The 12698-nt window shown below is 51.7% G+C and overlaps 1 protein-coding gene across 1 annotated transcript in view; it reads left to right on the top strand.

The window, feature by feature from the left end:
* The window catches only part of PLEKHM3 (pleckstrin homology domain containing M3), a 166333-nt gene extending 154990 nt beyond the window's left edge, over positions 1-11343 (top strand). The window contains 1 exon segment of the mRNA XM_081096045.1: positions 8862-11343. Coding sequence (XP_080952171.1) covers positions 8862-9039 — 178 coding nt within the window. The 3' untranslated portion in view covers positions 9040-11343.
* Positions 11344-12698: the final 1355 nt, after the last annotated feature.

The raw sequence follows: 12698 nt of genomic DNA, 5'->3' as shown, positions 1-12698 counted from the left end.
AACACATGGAGAATTAGAAACTCATGTAATGCCGTCTCATTAAGAGAATTGTATTGGTGAGAAGAGACAAATAGGGGATTAGTCCGAAGTTATGACAAAACACTTTGGTTGTTTCTTTGAAAGCATTTCTCCTTCTAAATTTATATCACTACCTCATTCCTAAGCAACCAATCATGCTGCTCATAAAATTAGATTTGGTTTACCTTCTAAACTTTTTTGCATTTTTCTAATGTACTCATGCTGGAAAAAAAATTTTTTTTGCTCCACTAAGTGTCTTAGTACTTTGAGGAATTGAAATATAATATGTTTATAGAAGTAAATCCTATTCAAAGTCTTAGGTACCTATCATCCTTATAAATTATTTATTTTAAAGAGGCTTACTTCAAAACTTGACAGTTAAATTTTTCATTTTTACATACAAAAGTAGACTAGTGAATCAATGGAATTCATATATAAGCCAAGATTATTCAAGATTATTGTTTTTTAATCTGCATTAGCCTGGTAATACTCTCATATTCATGCCCTTTGTTTTAGATGTAGCAAGGAATTTCTGAACATTTCTTGGGCCCTTAGATGTTGAACTACTTTAGAAATCCCTGCAGAAAGCCATTGCTCTTAGTTATGGTTCTCTATGGCTACAATTATAATTTACTCTAGCTTTTGACAGAAATTGTGGAACATTTTAAAATCCTCCTGCAGTTCCTTTACTTCTCTAATATTAAATAAGATTTTCAAAAGATGGACATTGTTGAGAATTATATTAACTGCCGGGTGAACCATAAAACAAAACAAAACTTAGAAGTGTCAGAAATATCAATTTTTCCCTACCCCCCCAAAAATTATTTCATTCAGGTCAAATCTATTATGGTTTTGTATAGCCACACGGACTATTGCTGAGAAGTTGTCATCGTCTACAAATCACCAAGAAGCGTTTATTAAGCGTTTGCACTAAAGGTAATGGGGAGTTACTGTCCCCAGTAGGGTAGCAAAATTAACAAATGAATTAATTAACCCTTGTTTACATTCTGTTTCAAAGCCAAGATTTTAAGTAAAGCTTTTGTCAAAGGTATTAGCTAAGCTTGGTTTACAAACTAAAAGTGCAAGACCTGTGAAAGCCAAATGCTTTGTGGGTACAATCAGGGGAAAAGCCTTCCTTAATTAACTCTGGGGATTAAGAGGTAAATAAAAAGATCATTGCAGGACATACCAATTGTTCTTCCCAGATTTGAGTCCTAGCAGGTATTTAGGGATGTTTTGAATAACTTAAAGGAGCATGTGGCCAGTAACAGGGAAAAGGGCCAGGTTTCAAGTCAGAAGACTGGAATCTAGTCCACAGCTGATCACTTACTAGTTCTGGGGCCAGATTAGCCACCAGTTGTTTTATTTTTTTCACTTCATTTTATCTATTTACTGGCCGACTTATTAAAAATAGGAAAACAAATAGTACCTAGCTCAGAGAGCTAATGTAAGGATAATTTATGTAAAAACAGGGGCAAAGGGCCATACAGATGCTGCCTAATTTAGATGTCTAATCCTGATCATGCTGTATTTGCGTTTACCATACAGAACGATTGCAGTCGCTTGATGAGCTAGCACAGAAACGCCTTAATCGGCCAGACATTTGGCCAAAGGAGCTGGATCTTTTCCAGGCTCTTATAATTCTAGTCAAACCATATGGATACCTGCTTAGCCCCCATATCCCTATCCTGAGCCAAAAAAAGAAAACAAATTACGAGGAACACTCCTAAATGTGACAGGCCCAAGTGTATCTATTTCCCACTCTACAAGGAGCCACGATAGTTCTGGAATCCAACGTTTCCAGACAGCGCTTTTCCCCACCCCGCTGCTGCTGTGGCGGAGTCAGGGGCCTCTGGTCATCCTGGCGCAGGCTTGGCCGCAGGTGGTGCTCCAGGGGGAGGCGTGAAACCTGGGCGCCCCTCACCATCAGCTCAGTTTCTCCTTTTTTTAATATATTTGTATTGATTTCAGAGAGGATGGGAGAGAGAGAGACAGAAACATCAATGATGAGAGAGAATCATTGATCAGCTGCCTTCTGCATGCCCCACACTGGGGATCGAGCCTGCAACCGGGCATGTGCCCTGACCAGGAATCAAACCATGACCTTCTGGTTCATAGGTCGACGTTCAACCACTGAGCCACCCAACTGGGTCATAATCAGTTTCTTACTGAAATTGTGTGTTAATCTGTCTTTATCTTAACCCGGCTATTCCCTCCCCCCACCCAAAGTGAATCTGTTACATTATATGATTTGTTTAATTATATCAAATTAACTTTATCTTAGGATATTTAGTAACATGTCTGTGTTTTCTTCTAAACAGCAGACATGTATGTAAAGTAAGTGCATATATACCACCTACGTACCGACACAGGCACACAGCGTAGGTACTGTTGGCTGATTTCCTATTCAAGCAAATTATAAGTTGTTTGCTTATGTGATTTACTTACCTAATAACAGAAGAAAACACCAACCCAAAACATTAAAATAACCAGGCCCCAATTACTACCTTCCTTAGCTAAGAGATTTAAATCATCATCCTGGTTTCTTGGAAAAACCAATAATGGCTAGTGGCCCTATGGGGAGCCTTCCATAGGTGCTATCTACCAAACCACACTCGCATGCCTGATAACATGGGCCTACTTCTGCACCCCGCCCTGCTCGCCGTGGGCTCTGCGGGGGAAGCAGCCACAGCAATACCCCGCGCTGCGGGCCTGCCCTTTCGCTCGTCAGAGATCTAGCCAAACTCAAGCCTGAATCTGAATCCTAGCGAAGTATCTGAGGTCACTGCCGGAGCCAAAAATAAAAATGCAGCAGGAGTAGGACCCAGCGTCGACAGAGCAGAGCGGACGGTGACCTCAGCCTGGGGCAGGGGCCCCTAGCAGTCTCCTGTGGCCTCCTGAGAAGCTAGAACCTGGAAGGGCGCAGACAGCACCTCGTGCCTGTCTCTAATTGCTCTCACATCATCAGCATTCCAGAACAGGAAACTGTCTGCAGCAGGAATTCTTGCTTCTGTGCCATAAGGTTTGAGCAGCGACCCTTTCCCCTGCATACATCTGCTTCTGTGGGTTTGTGGCAGGTGGGTCTTCTGGGTTTTGATGGCTGTGAGAAGAACAGCGTGTCTGTCCCATCTCTTGGCAACTCACTATTAGATTTCCGGGTTATGAACTCCTCCCTCACTGGCCGCCGGTCAGTCAGGAAGCTCATTGTTAGGTGAACGACTGTTCATAACATGTACAGTCTCGTGCCAAGGTGCCTGAACTAAGACACAGAGTGAGGTTCGTGTCGCCCAGATTGTAGACATGTTCTCTTGCCCCCGGCCCAAGAAAGGGGACCCGCTTGCCAGGAACTCGGGGATAATGGATGCCATTGTCCCACAGAGCTTCTACCAAGGCCAAACTCAACCTACTCCTTTCTCGTCCCACATCCTATGGTGAATCCAGTGCGGACATGCACCTGGTTCACTCCAACACGCCGTCCTAATGGTTCAAACACAAAACTACTTGCACAGGCGGCGGTGATTGCTGCCTCTAGCCAGCTGCCACCCCTCACCCTCAAATAAAAGCCCCAATTATTTTTCCCCCCCTTGGAGAGAGCTGGTGTGATGAGGGTGGGAGAGGCTTAGAGAGAAACCCTTAATATTTCATTGTAATCTCATGGGATAGGGGCAGCGTCAGCTCCTTTGGGCCTACTTCCTGATAGAGCTGCATGTACTAATTCATCTAAACTATTTCATAGCTTTTGCTTAGTCAGTGCAAATAAATACAATTTAAAGTAGTGCTTTTCACATGAAGGCTCGTCGCCTCCAGTCCCAGCCTGCCAGCTGGGTCTTTCCCCGGAGCGGCCAGCAGGGCTACATGCTCCTCTCATCCACAGGCGCAGTGGGGCCAGGACATTGGGAAAGAGGAGGACAAAACCCAGAGTAGCCCTGCTCCCTCCTGCAAAAGTCTACAAGTTGAAGGAACCTTGGATACTCTCTCATCCAACCTTCCCCTTTGTTTTTGTGGAGAGCGAGGTGCAGAGATCAAGTCAGTTACCCAAGACCGCAGTGATGCTAGGCCAACCTGGGCCACGAACTCTGGGCTCCTCACTGTGGCCAAGCTCTCCCGCTGCAATCAGTGGCCTTGCTATTTACTGGCCTCCCCTTCTCTGCAGTGGCTGCTGAAGCCAAGCTGCTTTGGGTGCAAAAAAGCAATTTATTTTATGAAGCAAATACAAAGCTTTTTGGTTTTGACTCACTAGATGGCCCAGACAAGCCTGAAGACGCAAAGGGTGCCGCAGAGAAACCGCCCAAAGGGTCTGGGCGACCCAGGGCCAGCCACCAAGATGGCTTGGGGAGAACTAAAAATCAGAGTGAGCTGAGAGAAAGTTAGGGTTCCTGAGCAACGCAGAGAATATGTCCTGGGTATCAACTTCTTAAAAGATATTCTAAATTATTTTAAGAAACCACAGGGTGGTTAATGCTAGTGAGTTTCAGCTATTTTAATCAGTTGATGTATTAAAAATATATATTTGTGCCCAGCTAGTGTCGCTCAGTGGTTGAGCATTGACCCATGAACCAGGAGGTCATGGTTTGATTCCCGGTCAGGGCACATCTCCAGGTTGCTGGCTCCATTCCCAGTAGGGGGCGTGCAGGAGGCAGCCCATCAATGAATCTCTCTCATCAATGATGCTTCTATCTCTCTCTCCCTCTACCTTTCTCTCTGACATCAATAAAAACATATTTAAAAATAAATTTAAATATAAATGGAAGTGATGTGGGCTTTATCGATTAGTGCGAGTATAACGGGGGAAAGGGGCTGTTTTAGCCCCTGTTACCTCTGCTGGGATGCCTTCCCCAGGTAAATTAGGTCAGTGGTTCTCAGCTGGGATGACCTCCACCTCAGGGGACGTTTGGACATTTGTCAGTGTCTGGAGACGTTGTTGGTTGTCACAAAAGGAGGGAATGGAGGAAGGGTGGTACTAGCATCCAGTGGGTAGAAGCAGGCGATGCTGCTAAACATCCCACAATGCACAGGACAGCCTCCCCACAACAAAGGACTATCCGGCCCAAAATGTGAGACGTGCTGAGGTGGAGATGCCTGCATGAAGTGAAGCCATGGATGCTTTCAGGAAAAACCGCTGGATGGCTGTGCAGCCGGCGTGTCCCTGCAGTGGCATTCTCCGTGGCACCGGAGAGGGAGGCCACGGGTCTTTGTTCTCCGGGCTGTACAGCCATATGCGACAGCAAGGAAGCCGCCGATGGCAGGCCTGATGGCTCCGGCGCGAAGGGGCTGGCCCTCCTTTGATTTACCCCTCAGGACTCCAAAGGGACGTTTCCCTTTCATTATCCGTGGCAATTTTCTGCACAGATGATTACACTAGTGGATTTGTCTTAAATAAAAGACATGTTCCTGAAAAGTTGCGTTGGTTAAATCATATTTTAAGGACATTCAGTAAATACTAAGGAGCCAGTGACTTTTTAAAGTGAAAGGTCCTTTTAAATAAAGTCCTATTCTTAAAGAGGAGCATCCCTATAGATTGCATTTTTAATGCAAATACTTTATTTTTCCTGTGCATTACATTTTTATCTCAGCGCGCCATAAAAATGATAGAAGAGGAACAGTTTCTCTTCCTTCTTCCTGTTCCTGCCCCTATTCTTTCCCTTTGAAGGAAAAATTAGGGGGGAATTAACAATAGAGTCTCAGAATTTAGGAAGGTCATTGATCAGTCTAGCCATTATACAGTTCAAAAGACGCCTGCTGGGTTACAAATTGTTAGAAAATAGGACTTGGTTCCATTTTGAAATCATTAATTTTTTTATCTCACTTTTTTTTTCTTTTTTTTTTTTTCAGTTACTGACCTTTGGCTAGAAAGAGCAGGTGCACCGGTCCCTCCATCACCCGTGGGTGTTTGCTGCACCACAAACATTTGATAAGACTCAGCCTCTACCACGGGGTGAGGTGGGGTGGGGTGGGGGGACCGGTGTCAGCAGAGATAAGGGGTGGCACTGAAGGAACCCAGCGGTTCCCTCCTTATCAATCACTGCCCTGGGCAACATCCCTCTGTGTATAAGTCGCTGGCTGACCCCGCAGGGCAAGGGGCAGGAAGGAGGAAATTTATTTGATAAAGCTGCCATTAGTGTCACTTCCCTGACAGGGGCTTCCACAGAGGTCTGACCCAGTGGGGACAAAGCCACTGCCACTGGGAGGAGCCGGCCCAGACGAGAGGCTCCAGGCAGATCTGGGCCCACCTCCCCCCCCCCCCCCCACCTCCCCCCGGACCCCCCCCCCCCAAAGGAGGGAGGGGCTGGGGCAGAGATGCTAGCGTGGCCCGGATGTCAGCTGCCCGGGTCAGGACAGCGCCGTGTGGAGAAGCCTGGGGTCCCCGTGAGAGCTGGTGTCACGCTCGCCTGCTCCTAGAGCCCTTGCCCTCCCAAGGCCCCTCCTCACAGCCGCCCATTTCGGTCTCGCAGACCCCGGTGGGGAGGAAGGAGGTCATGGGGAGCAGCCTTTTACAAATGAGGAAGCCCAGCACCAAGGAAGTGAGTCCCCGGCCCAGGTCACTCACGGGAAGCACTTACCACATGCCAGGGACTGCTGCGTGCTTTCCTCATCACCTCACCTGAGCCCCCGCACCTCTGTGAGGCCTGTGGTCGTGCGAACCTGCCGAGCTGCCTAGCAGATAAGGAAACTGACGAAGCTCCGAGATGTAACTTGCTCAAGGCCACGTCTCCGTCTGCCCAGCCTGTCAGACACAGCCCCCCCCCCCTTTCTCTCGGTTCTGGGCCTGGGTCCGGTAGAGCCCTCTTCCTGGCTGGTGGAGGCCGCCGGGTTGCACGCCTTTCCTCCGGGTCCTCTGGTCCCTTCCTGTAGGGCACTAATCCTGTCAGAGCAGGGCCCACCCTTACGATGTGTTTAACCTTAATTACTTCCCAACGGCCCCCTCTCCTAACAGTGACCTTGAGGGTTGGGGCTCCAACATGGGAATTGGGGGGCTGGGGCCGGCACAGTTCAGTGCTTTCACGGTGGGATTGGGGTCAGCCATCTCACCCACTGCTTGCTCTCCTGGCCATGAGGCTCGCTGGGCCAGAGAGCGGGGCTGGGCAGAGACCGCGGGCCACGGAGCTTCTCTCCATCGCTGACGCTGACCCTCCCCAGTGTCTCTCCTTCCAACTTGCTGCCTTCCCTCCTGGGCTCAGGCGATGCTAGGAAGGTCCTCGTTTCACAAAATGTTCTGACTCCTGATTGGTGCCAGGGGTAAGTCGGTGCAGGCGAGGGAAGGCGCTTGAAAGACCATCCTGGTCCTGGCCATGTGTCCAGTTGGTTGGAGCATCAACCCCAGCCAAGGCCGCAGGTTCCATCCCTGATGGGGGCATGTGTGGGAGGCGTCTGACTGATGTTTCTCTCCCTCTCTCTCTCTCTCTCTCTCTCTCTCTCTCTCCCCCCCTCCTCTGTCTACCTTCCTCTCTCTCATCAGTAATTTTTTTAAAGAAGATCATCTGGAGCCCAGGAACAAAACTCAGGCTATTATGGGAAACGCAAAGGAAGCCCAAGGCTGAGCCCTGAGGGCTGGTTCCCTTGTAGCCGCAGCGGCTTTGTGCCAGGCCCAGGCAGGCCCCTCCCTGGTGTTGCTGGTTGAACACAGTCATGTGGCCCAATTCCTGGGCTCCAGGGGCAAGGTCATAGTCGCCTGTCGCTCATGGGGGGTGGGGGGGGTGAGAAATTAATGCACATGGGCAAGCCACCCACTGAGCCAGCCATCGCGGTGCCCGTCGGCTCCTCATTATTAAGACTTTGCAGTAAAAACAGCCGTGTAGACTCCTGCTCAGGCCTCCAGCACCGAGCCAAGCAGCAGACAGGCATGCATCCACCTGGAATGCCTCCTCACAAATCAGAGTATCTGTGTGCTGCTCGAGACTGTGTTCTCTTCCTCGCTCGCTCATGCCTTACTGTTCCCACTTGCTTCATAAAGGTAGACTTAAAGCGGGGGAGGGGGAGTCCTAATTAAAAAAAACCAAAAACACTAAGAACAACAACAGACCACAGGACAGCATTCAAAAATGAAAGTGTGTCATTTTGAGCCAGGGTGTTTTCCTGAGCAGGATGCAAGGGTGATTTCTTCCCCGGGTCCTTGTCTAGATGGATTCGAAGGATGAAGCCACGACAAGAGGTGGTAGATGAAACGGGTGGAAATGTGTTGGAAGCAAATACAGACTCACACGTAGGGAGGGGGTTCCCAGGGGGTAACCCACTAAACCTGCCTATTTTATCCCTAAAATTCCTTTCAGTTTTACCTCCGGACACTGTCAAATAAAGGTGGGGTCCGTGGGGAACCGCTCAGCTCACGGTGCCTGGAGGGGCCTGCGCTTTCCTAGCGGTAACGGGGCTGTCACGGTGCTGGGCGCGTTTTCCCTCGCGGAGGCCCTTCCCTCTCGCTTTCTGTCACTCCGCCCGCCCGAGAGTTACTAACAGCCTTCGCTCCGGGTGGAGAGGAAACTGACACGGTGCTTCCAGAGCTCGGTGCGTGGTCCCGGGGGTCACAGAGTCAGCTGCCTGCAGGCTCCATTCCAGAGAAGCCCCGGGCGTCTTCCCAGCTAGTTCTAATCACACACACACACACACACACACACACACGTTTTCAAGTGCAATTCGACCTGGAACATTTGGAAAATGGAGGCGCTCGCTTCCATGAGTCATTCCTCTTCCCCGCGGCAGGGCTGTCTGGAAGCGAATCTTGTGTCCCCAGCGGCGCGCAGGCCCCGGGGTCGCCGGCGTGTGTGTGTGTGTGTGTGTGTGTGTGTGTGTGTGTGTGTGTGTGTGCCCGTCGCTGCCTCGCTCATCGTGTCCCTGGTTGGCTCTTGCAGGTGTGGCAGTTGTGGCGCCGTGTTCCATTCCGAGTGCAAAGAGAAGTCTGTGCCCTGCCCGAGGTGTGTCCGCCGGGAGCTGCAGAAGAAGCAGAAGTCGTTCTGGCGGAGGCTGAACGTGGACGAGAGCCTGGAGGAGGCTTGCAGCATGTTCGAGCTGTCCTACCCGAACACCTGACCCGGCGGGGCCCGAGGTCGGGGTGACCTCTCGGTGATCCACTGGCCCCGAGGCTTCCTGGCGGCCAGGCAGGCCCCTTCCGAAGAAGAGTGCGTCTCGCCTTCAGCTGGACATAGATACATGCTTACACATCTACACACGCACACACCTGTAGGGACGTTCTGTGTACACCCATGTCCGAAAGGTCCACGGAGCCTCTGTGGCTCCAACCACGACCAACAGCCACTACACTCAGCCCTGAACCTCAGCTGCTCGCTCCCAGGCAAAACGTGGTTTACACACAAGGCTTCACGCGCGGGACTGTTTCTTCTCCTTTTTTGTTTTTTGTTTGTTTTGCTTGTTCTTTTGGCTGTCAGTGCCACGGGCCAGGAAGGAGGGATTATTACACAGAACAGCAGGCTTGGGCTACTTTCGTGTTATTTATTTTCAGCCTTCAGAGCCGATGAGGTAACTGAGGCAGGCACCATCACCACGTTTCCCAAGAAAGGCTCCTAAACCCAGGAGTGACGTGGGATCCCTCCAGGACCCGGCATCTCACCCCGGCTCTTCCCCAGAGGTGGGGGTCCCCTATGCTGAGCCACAAGGCTTGGAAATCAGGGGTGCAAGCTCCCCCTGAAAGATAATCTGCACCCCTAAGTTATCGGGAGAGCTAATCCTGGTTTTGAAGTCCGTGTCAGAAAAGTGTTTTTCTTGACAAAGAAGAGACCTCGGCGGCCAATTACTGCCGTGGTTGCTCTGTTTGCTGGTATGAACCCACCTCGCCTAGTGATGCAGCGGCCGCCACAGTCCCAGGGTGTCCCGGCGGCTCTCCCGTGAGCATCTCTCCGGGGCTCAGGGGTGACACGTATGACATGTTAATGGAGCTGGCGTGGGGAAATGTCCGAGGTTGTTAGGACATCGGTGTAGACTGGTACATATTGAGCGCATGCATTCCAACAGACGGTCTGCAGTTTCTTTCCACAGAATCCTGTGCGGGCAACTCCTACCTGTGCGTTGTAAATGCTTTGTTTCTCATTGCTCTTCATTGCGCTTTCATTTTGACCTTTGTCAAGTTAACCACTTCTACTTTCATCTTTTCTTAATCTTAAAAAAAATAATTCACAGGAACCTGGAACTTCAAAATACCAACCTTAGACTATTAAGAAAATACCAAACTTATAAATATAATTAACAAATTCAATCTAATATCATCTAAATACATACATATATACGTATATAATTGCCATTTTAAAGTAAAACAAAAAGTGCTAAAATAAAATGATAGGAAGAAGGGATATAACACCGCTTGGCCGCCTGGCAGGGGAGTCCTCCCACTGCAGTGCCCACGTAGGGAGCGCTGTGCCGGAAACAGCGGGCACGGGGCCCGGAAACCATGGCTCCCTTCTGTCCTCCTCACCTCTTCCCAGGACAGGAAAACACGCTCACGTCGAAACGACGGTACATTGAACCCCATCGCCTTGCTCCCCGCAGGCCCCGGCCCAGGACCCCTCTGCCCATTGAAGAACGCGACAGTTTCCCACTGACTTTGGTGCGGACTGTCAGCTGTCAGCATTCCGCCTCCGGACCCGTGCCAGCTCCCTCGCCCCGGACCACACATTTCCCCTGACAGCTCAGCGCTGTTTGCTTTCTGATCACACAGTAGCTGTATCCAAGGCCTGAGACTTGTTAAGAGGCGGGGGCCCCTTCACCAGACGCCTCCCGGTGCCTTTTACTCTTGGAAAGCAGGTTGGCTCCCCCGACTGCAGCTACAGAGAGAGGGAAAGGGCGGGGGATCTCAGCAAGCGCTTGGCAAACAGGCGAACAAACCCGATCATCTCTTTCCTCCTCCCCTTGGTGAGACAGAGTATATTTTTTAGCTCAAAGAAGACCAGGATCTTTCACAAGAGAATTATGGACCTGCTTATTACAATGCAGATGTGCTCCATGGCAAAGTGCCTTTTCCCTCACCCTCGCCCGTCCCCCTGTCCCCCCACATCTCCCCCGTCCCTGCGGCTCCTTCTGCCTCGGCTGTAATTAATGCATCTGCAACTCCAGCTGTCAGCAGAGCGACCCCCGCACACTGCGCTTGCAGACCTGAGCGAGGGCCTCTCCTCCCTCCTCCCGTGTTTGCCCCGCGCACAGAACTTCCTGTCCCACCTCCGGGCACCAGGGTCAGACCTGCCGCCAGGCGCCAGGCGGTAAAACCCTGGGTCCCTGTTCTAAAGGCCTTTGTTGCTGCAGGGCCGGCTCGGAGGGCCCTGCTCAACGTCCGCAGCCCCTGCAAACTGGGGAGCTTTCTGCTCACATCGTTTTCTGCTTATTTTCAAAAGGGAAAAAAATAGATGGGCTATCGCCACCCAGAACTGGCACCGCCTCCCAGGGCTTCTGTTTTCTCTCCTCGCGGTGCGTTGCTGACAGCCTGGCCAGTGCCCGCGCGGGCCTGCACCAGGCTCGATGCTCGCAGCCACCACCACACCTGCCAGGCCAGCACCTGCGGAGCCGGCTTGGGCGCTGGGTCTGCCCCGAAAATTCAAAATTGCTGCTTTCGGCCCAGAACGCCTTGATGCGCCCCTACTGTCTCCAGCTCTCACAGCCGCTGGGTGGACGGCGAGGGTGTTCCACGGCTTAGAAACTGTCGCAACAGAAGCAGACCTGTGACCCCCACCTCGCTCGCCACGCCGACGCCCGCCTTTTCTTTCCCGGTGAACTCGCCCGCACATCAAGCCCACGAGAAGGTGGCAGTGCGTCTCCGGAGCTGGCGGCCCACTCGGGAGCCTCTTTTCACTGGAAAGGCCCCTCCCTGCCGTAGGGCCTGAGGAACTCCCTCCTCCCAGCGCCAGAAACCAAGTGTGAGACCGTCCAACCCTGGTGAACGCTGGCACCTACCCCTGCAGCACAGGAGCCAGCTCCTGAAATAGCCCTCGCTGCCCGGCTGCAGGCCGGCCACACGGAACTTAAGAAGCAGGCAACCGGAATGCGACGCGTGTTCTTTCCAGGGCCGCCTCTCCCCACATTTCAAAGCCTCTTTGTATGAAAACCACGTAAACACGCGTCTCCCGTGCTCCGCTGCCTTTCGGGGGACCGTGTCACAGCCCTTTTCATGTCTGCGGCGCTGACGGCTAGTCTTCCCGGGAGCTGTCCTATTTGATTAGCTGAGGAGGTAACCCCCTTGGATTGTTCTAGACCAGGCCTCCCCAGAAGGGCATGGTGCCGGCACCTGGGATCTGTGGCTCCCCACCAGCTCGGTGGTGCCCGCCAGCCTCCGGCAGAGGGGCTGCGTGGCCCGGGTCTCCTCCCGCTGCGTGCGGCCCGAGGCCTGGCATCCCTGGCTGTTGCAAGCGGCCTTGGCTAAGCTGACGGAGTCCCTGGACGGGACCGGGCCTCCTGGAAAAGGGGTGGCTCCCAAACCTCTGGGTTTGCTCTCGACCCACTGGCCGGAAAGGCCCGTGTGAACTACTCACTGTCAGGGCGGGAACCGCGCCCTGCCACGCGGACCTCCCTGCAAAGGGCGCCCCCCGAGGAAGCCCAGGTACATTCTGCCCTGATTTAGCGAAAGCTGCTGCTGCTGTTGGTGTCGGGCCGAATGACTCATGGCCCAGAGCTGCCCACTTCACGGGAGTAGCCGGATAATGAAGTAACCCTTCTGCTCCTGCTCGAAGACTGCCTGGAGTCAGCACAAA

Source organism: Myotis nattereri (genome assembly GCF_964212035.1).
Source record: "Myotis nattereri genome assembly, chromosome: 7".
NCBI lineage: Eukaryota > Metazoa > Chordata > Mammalia > Chiroptera > Vespertilionidae > Myotis > Myotis nattereri.
This window is presented reverse-complemented; position numbering and strand designations above follow the sequence as displayed.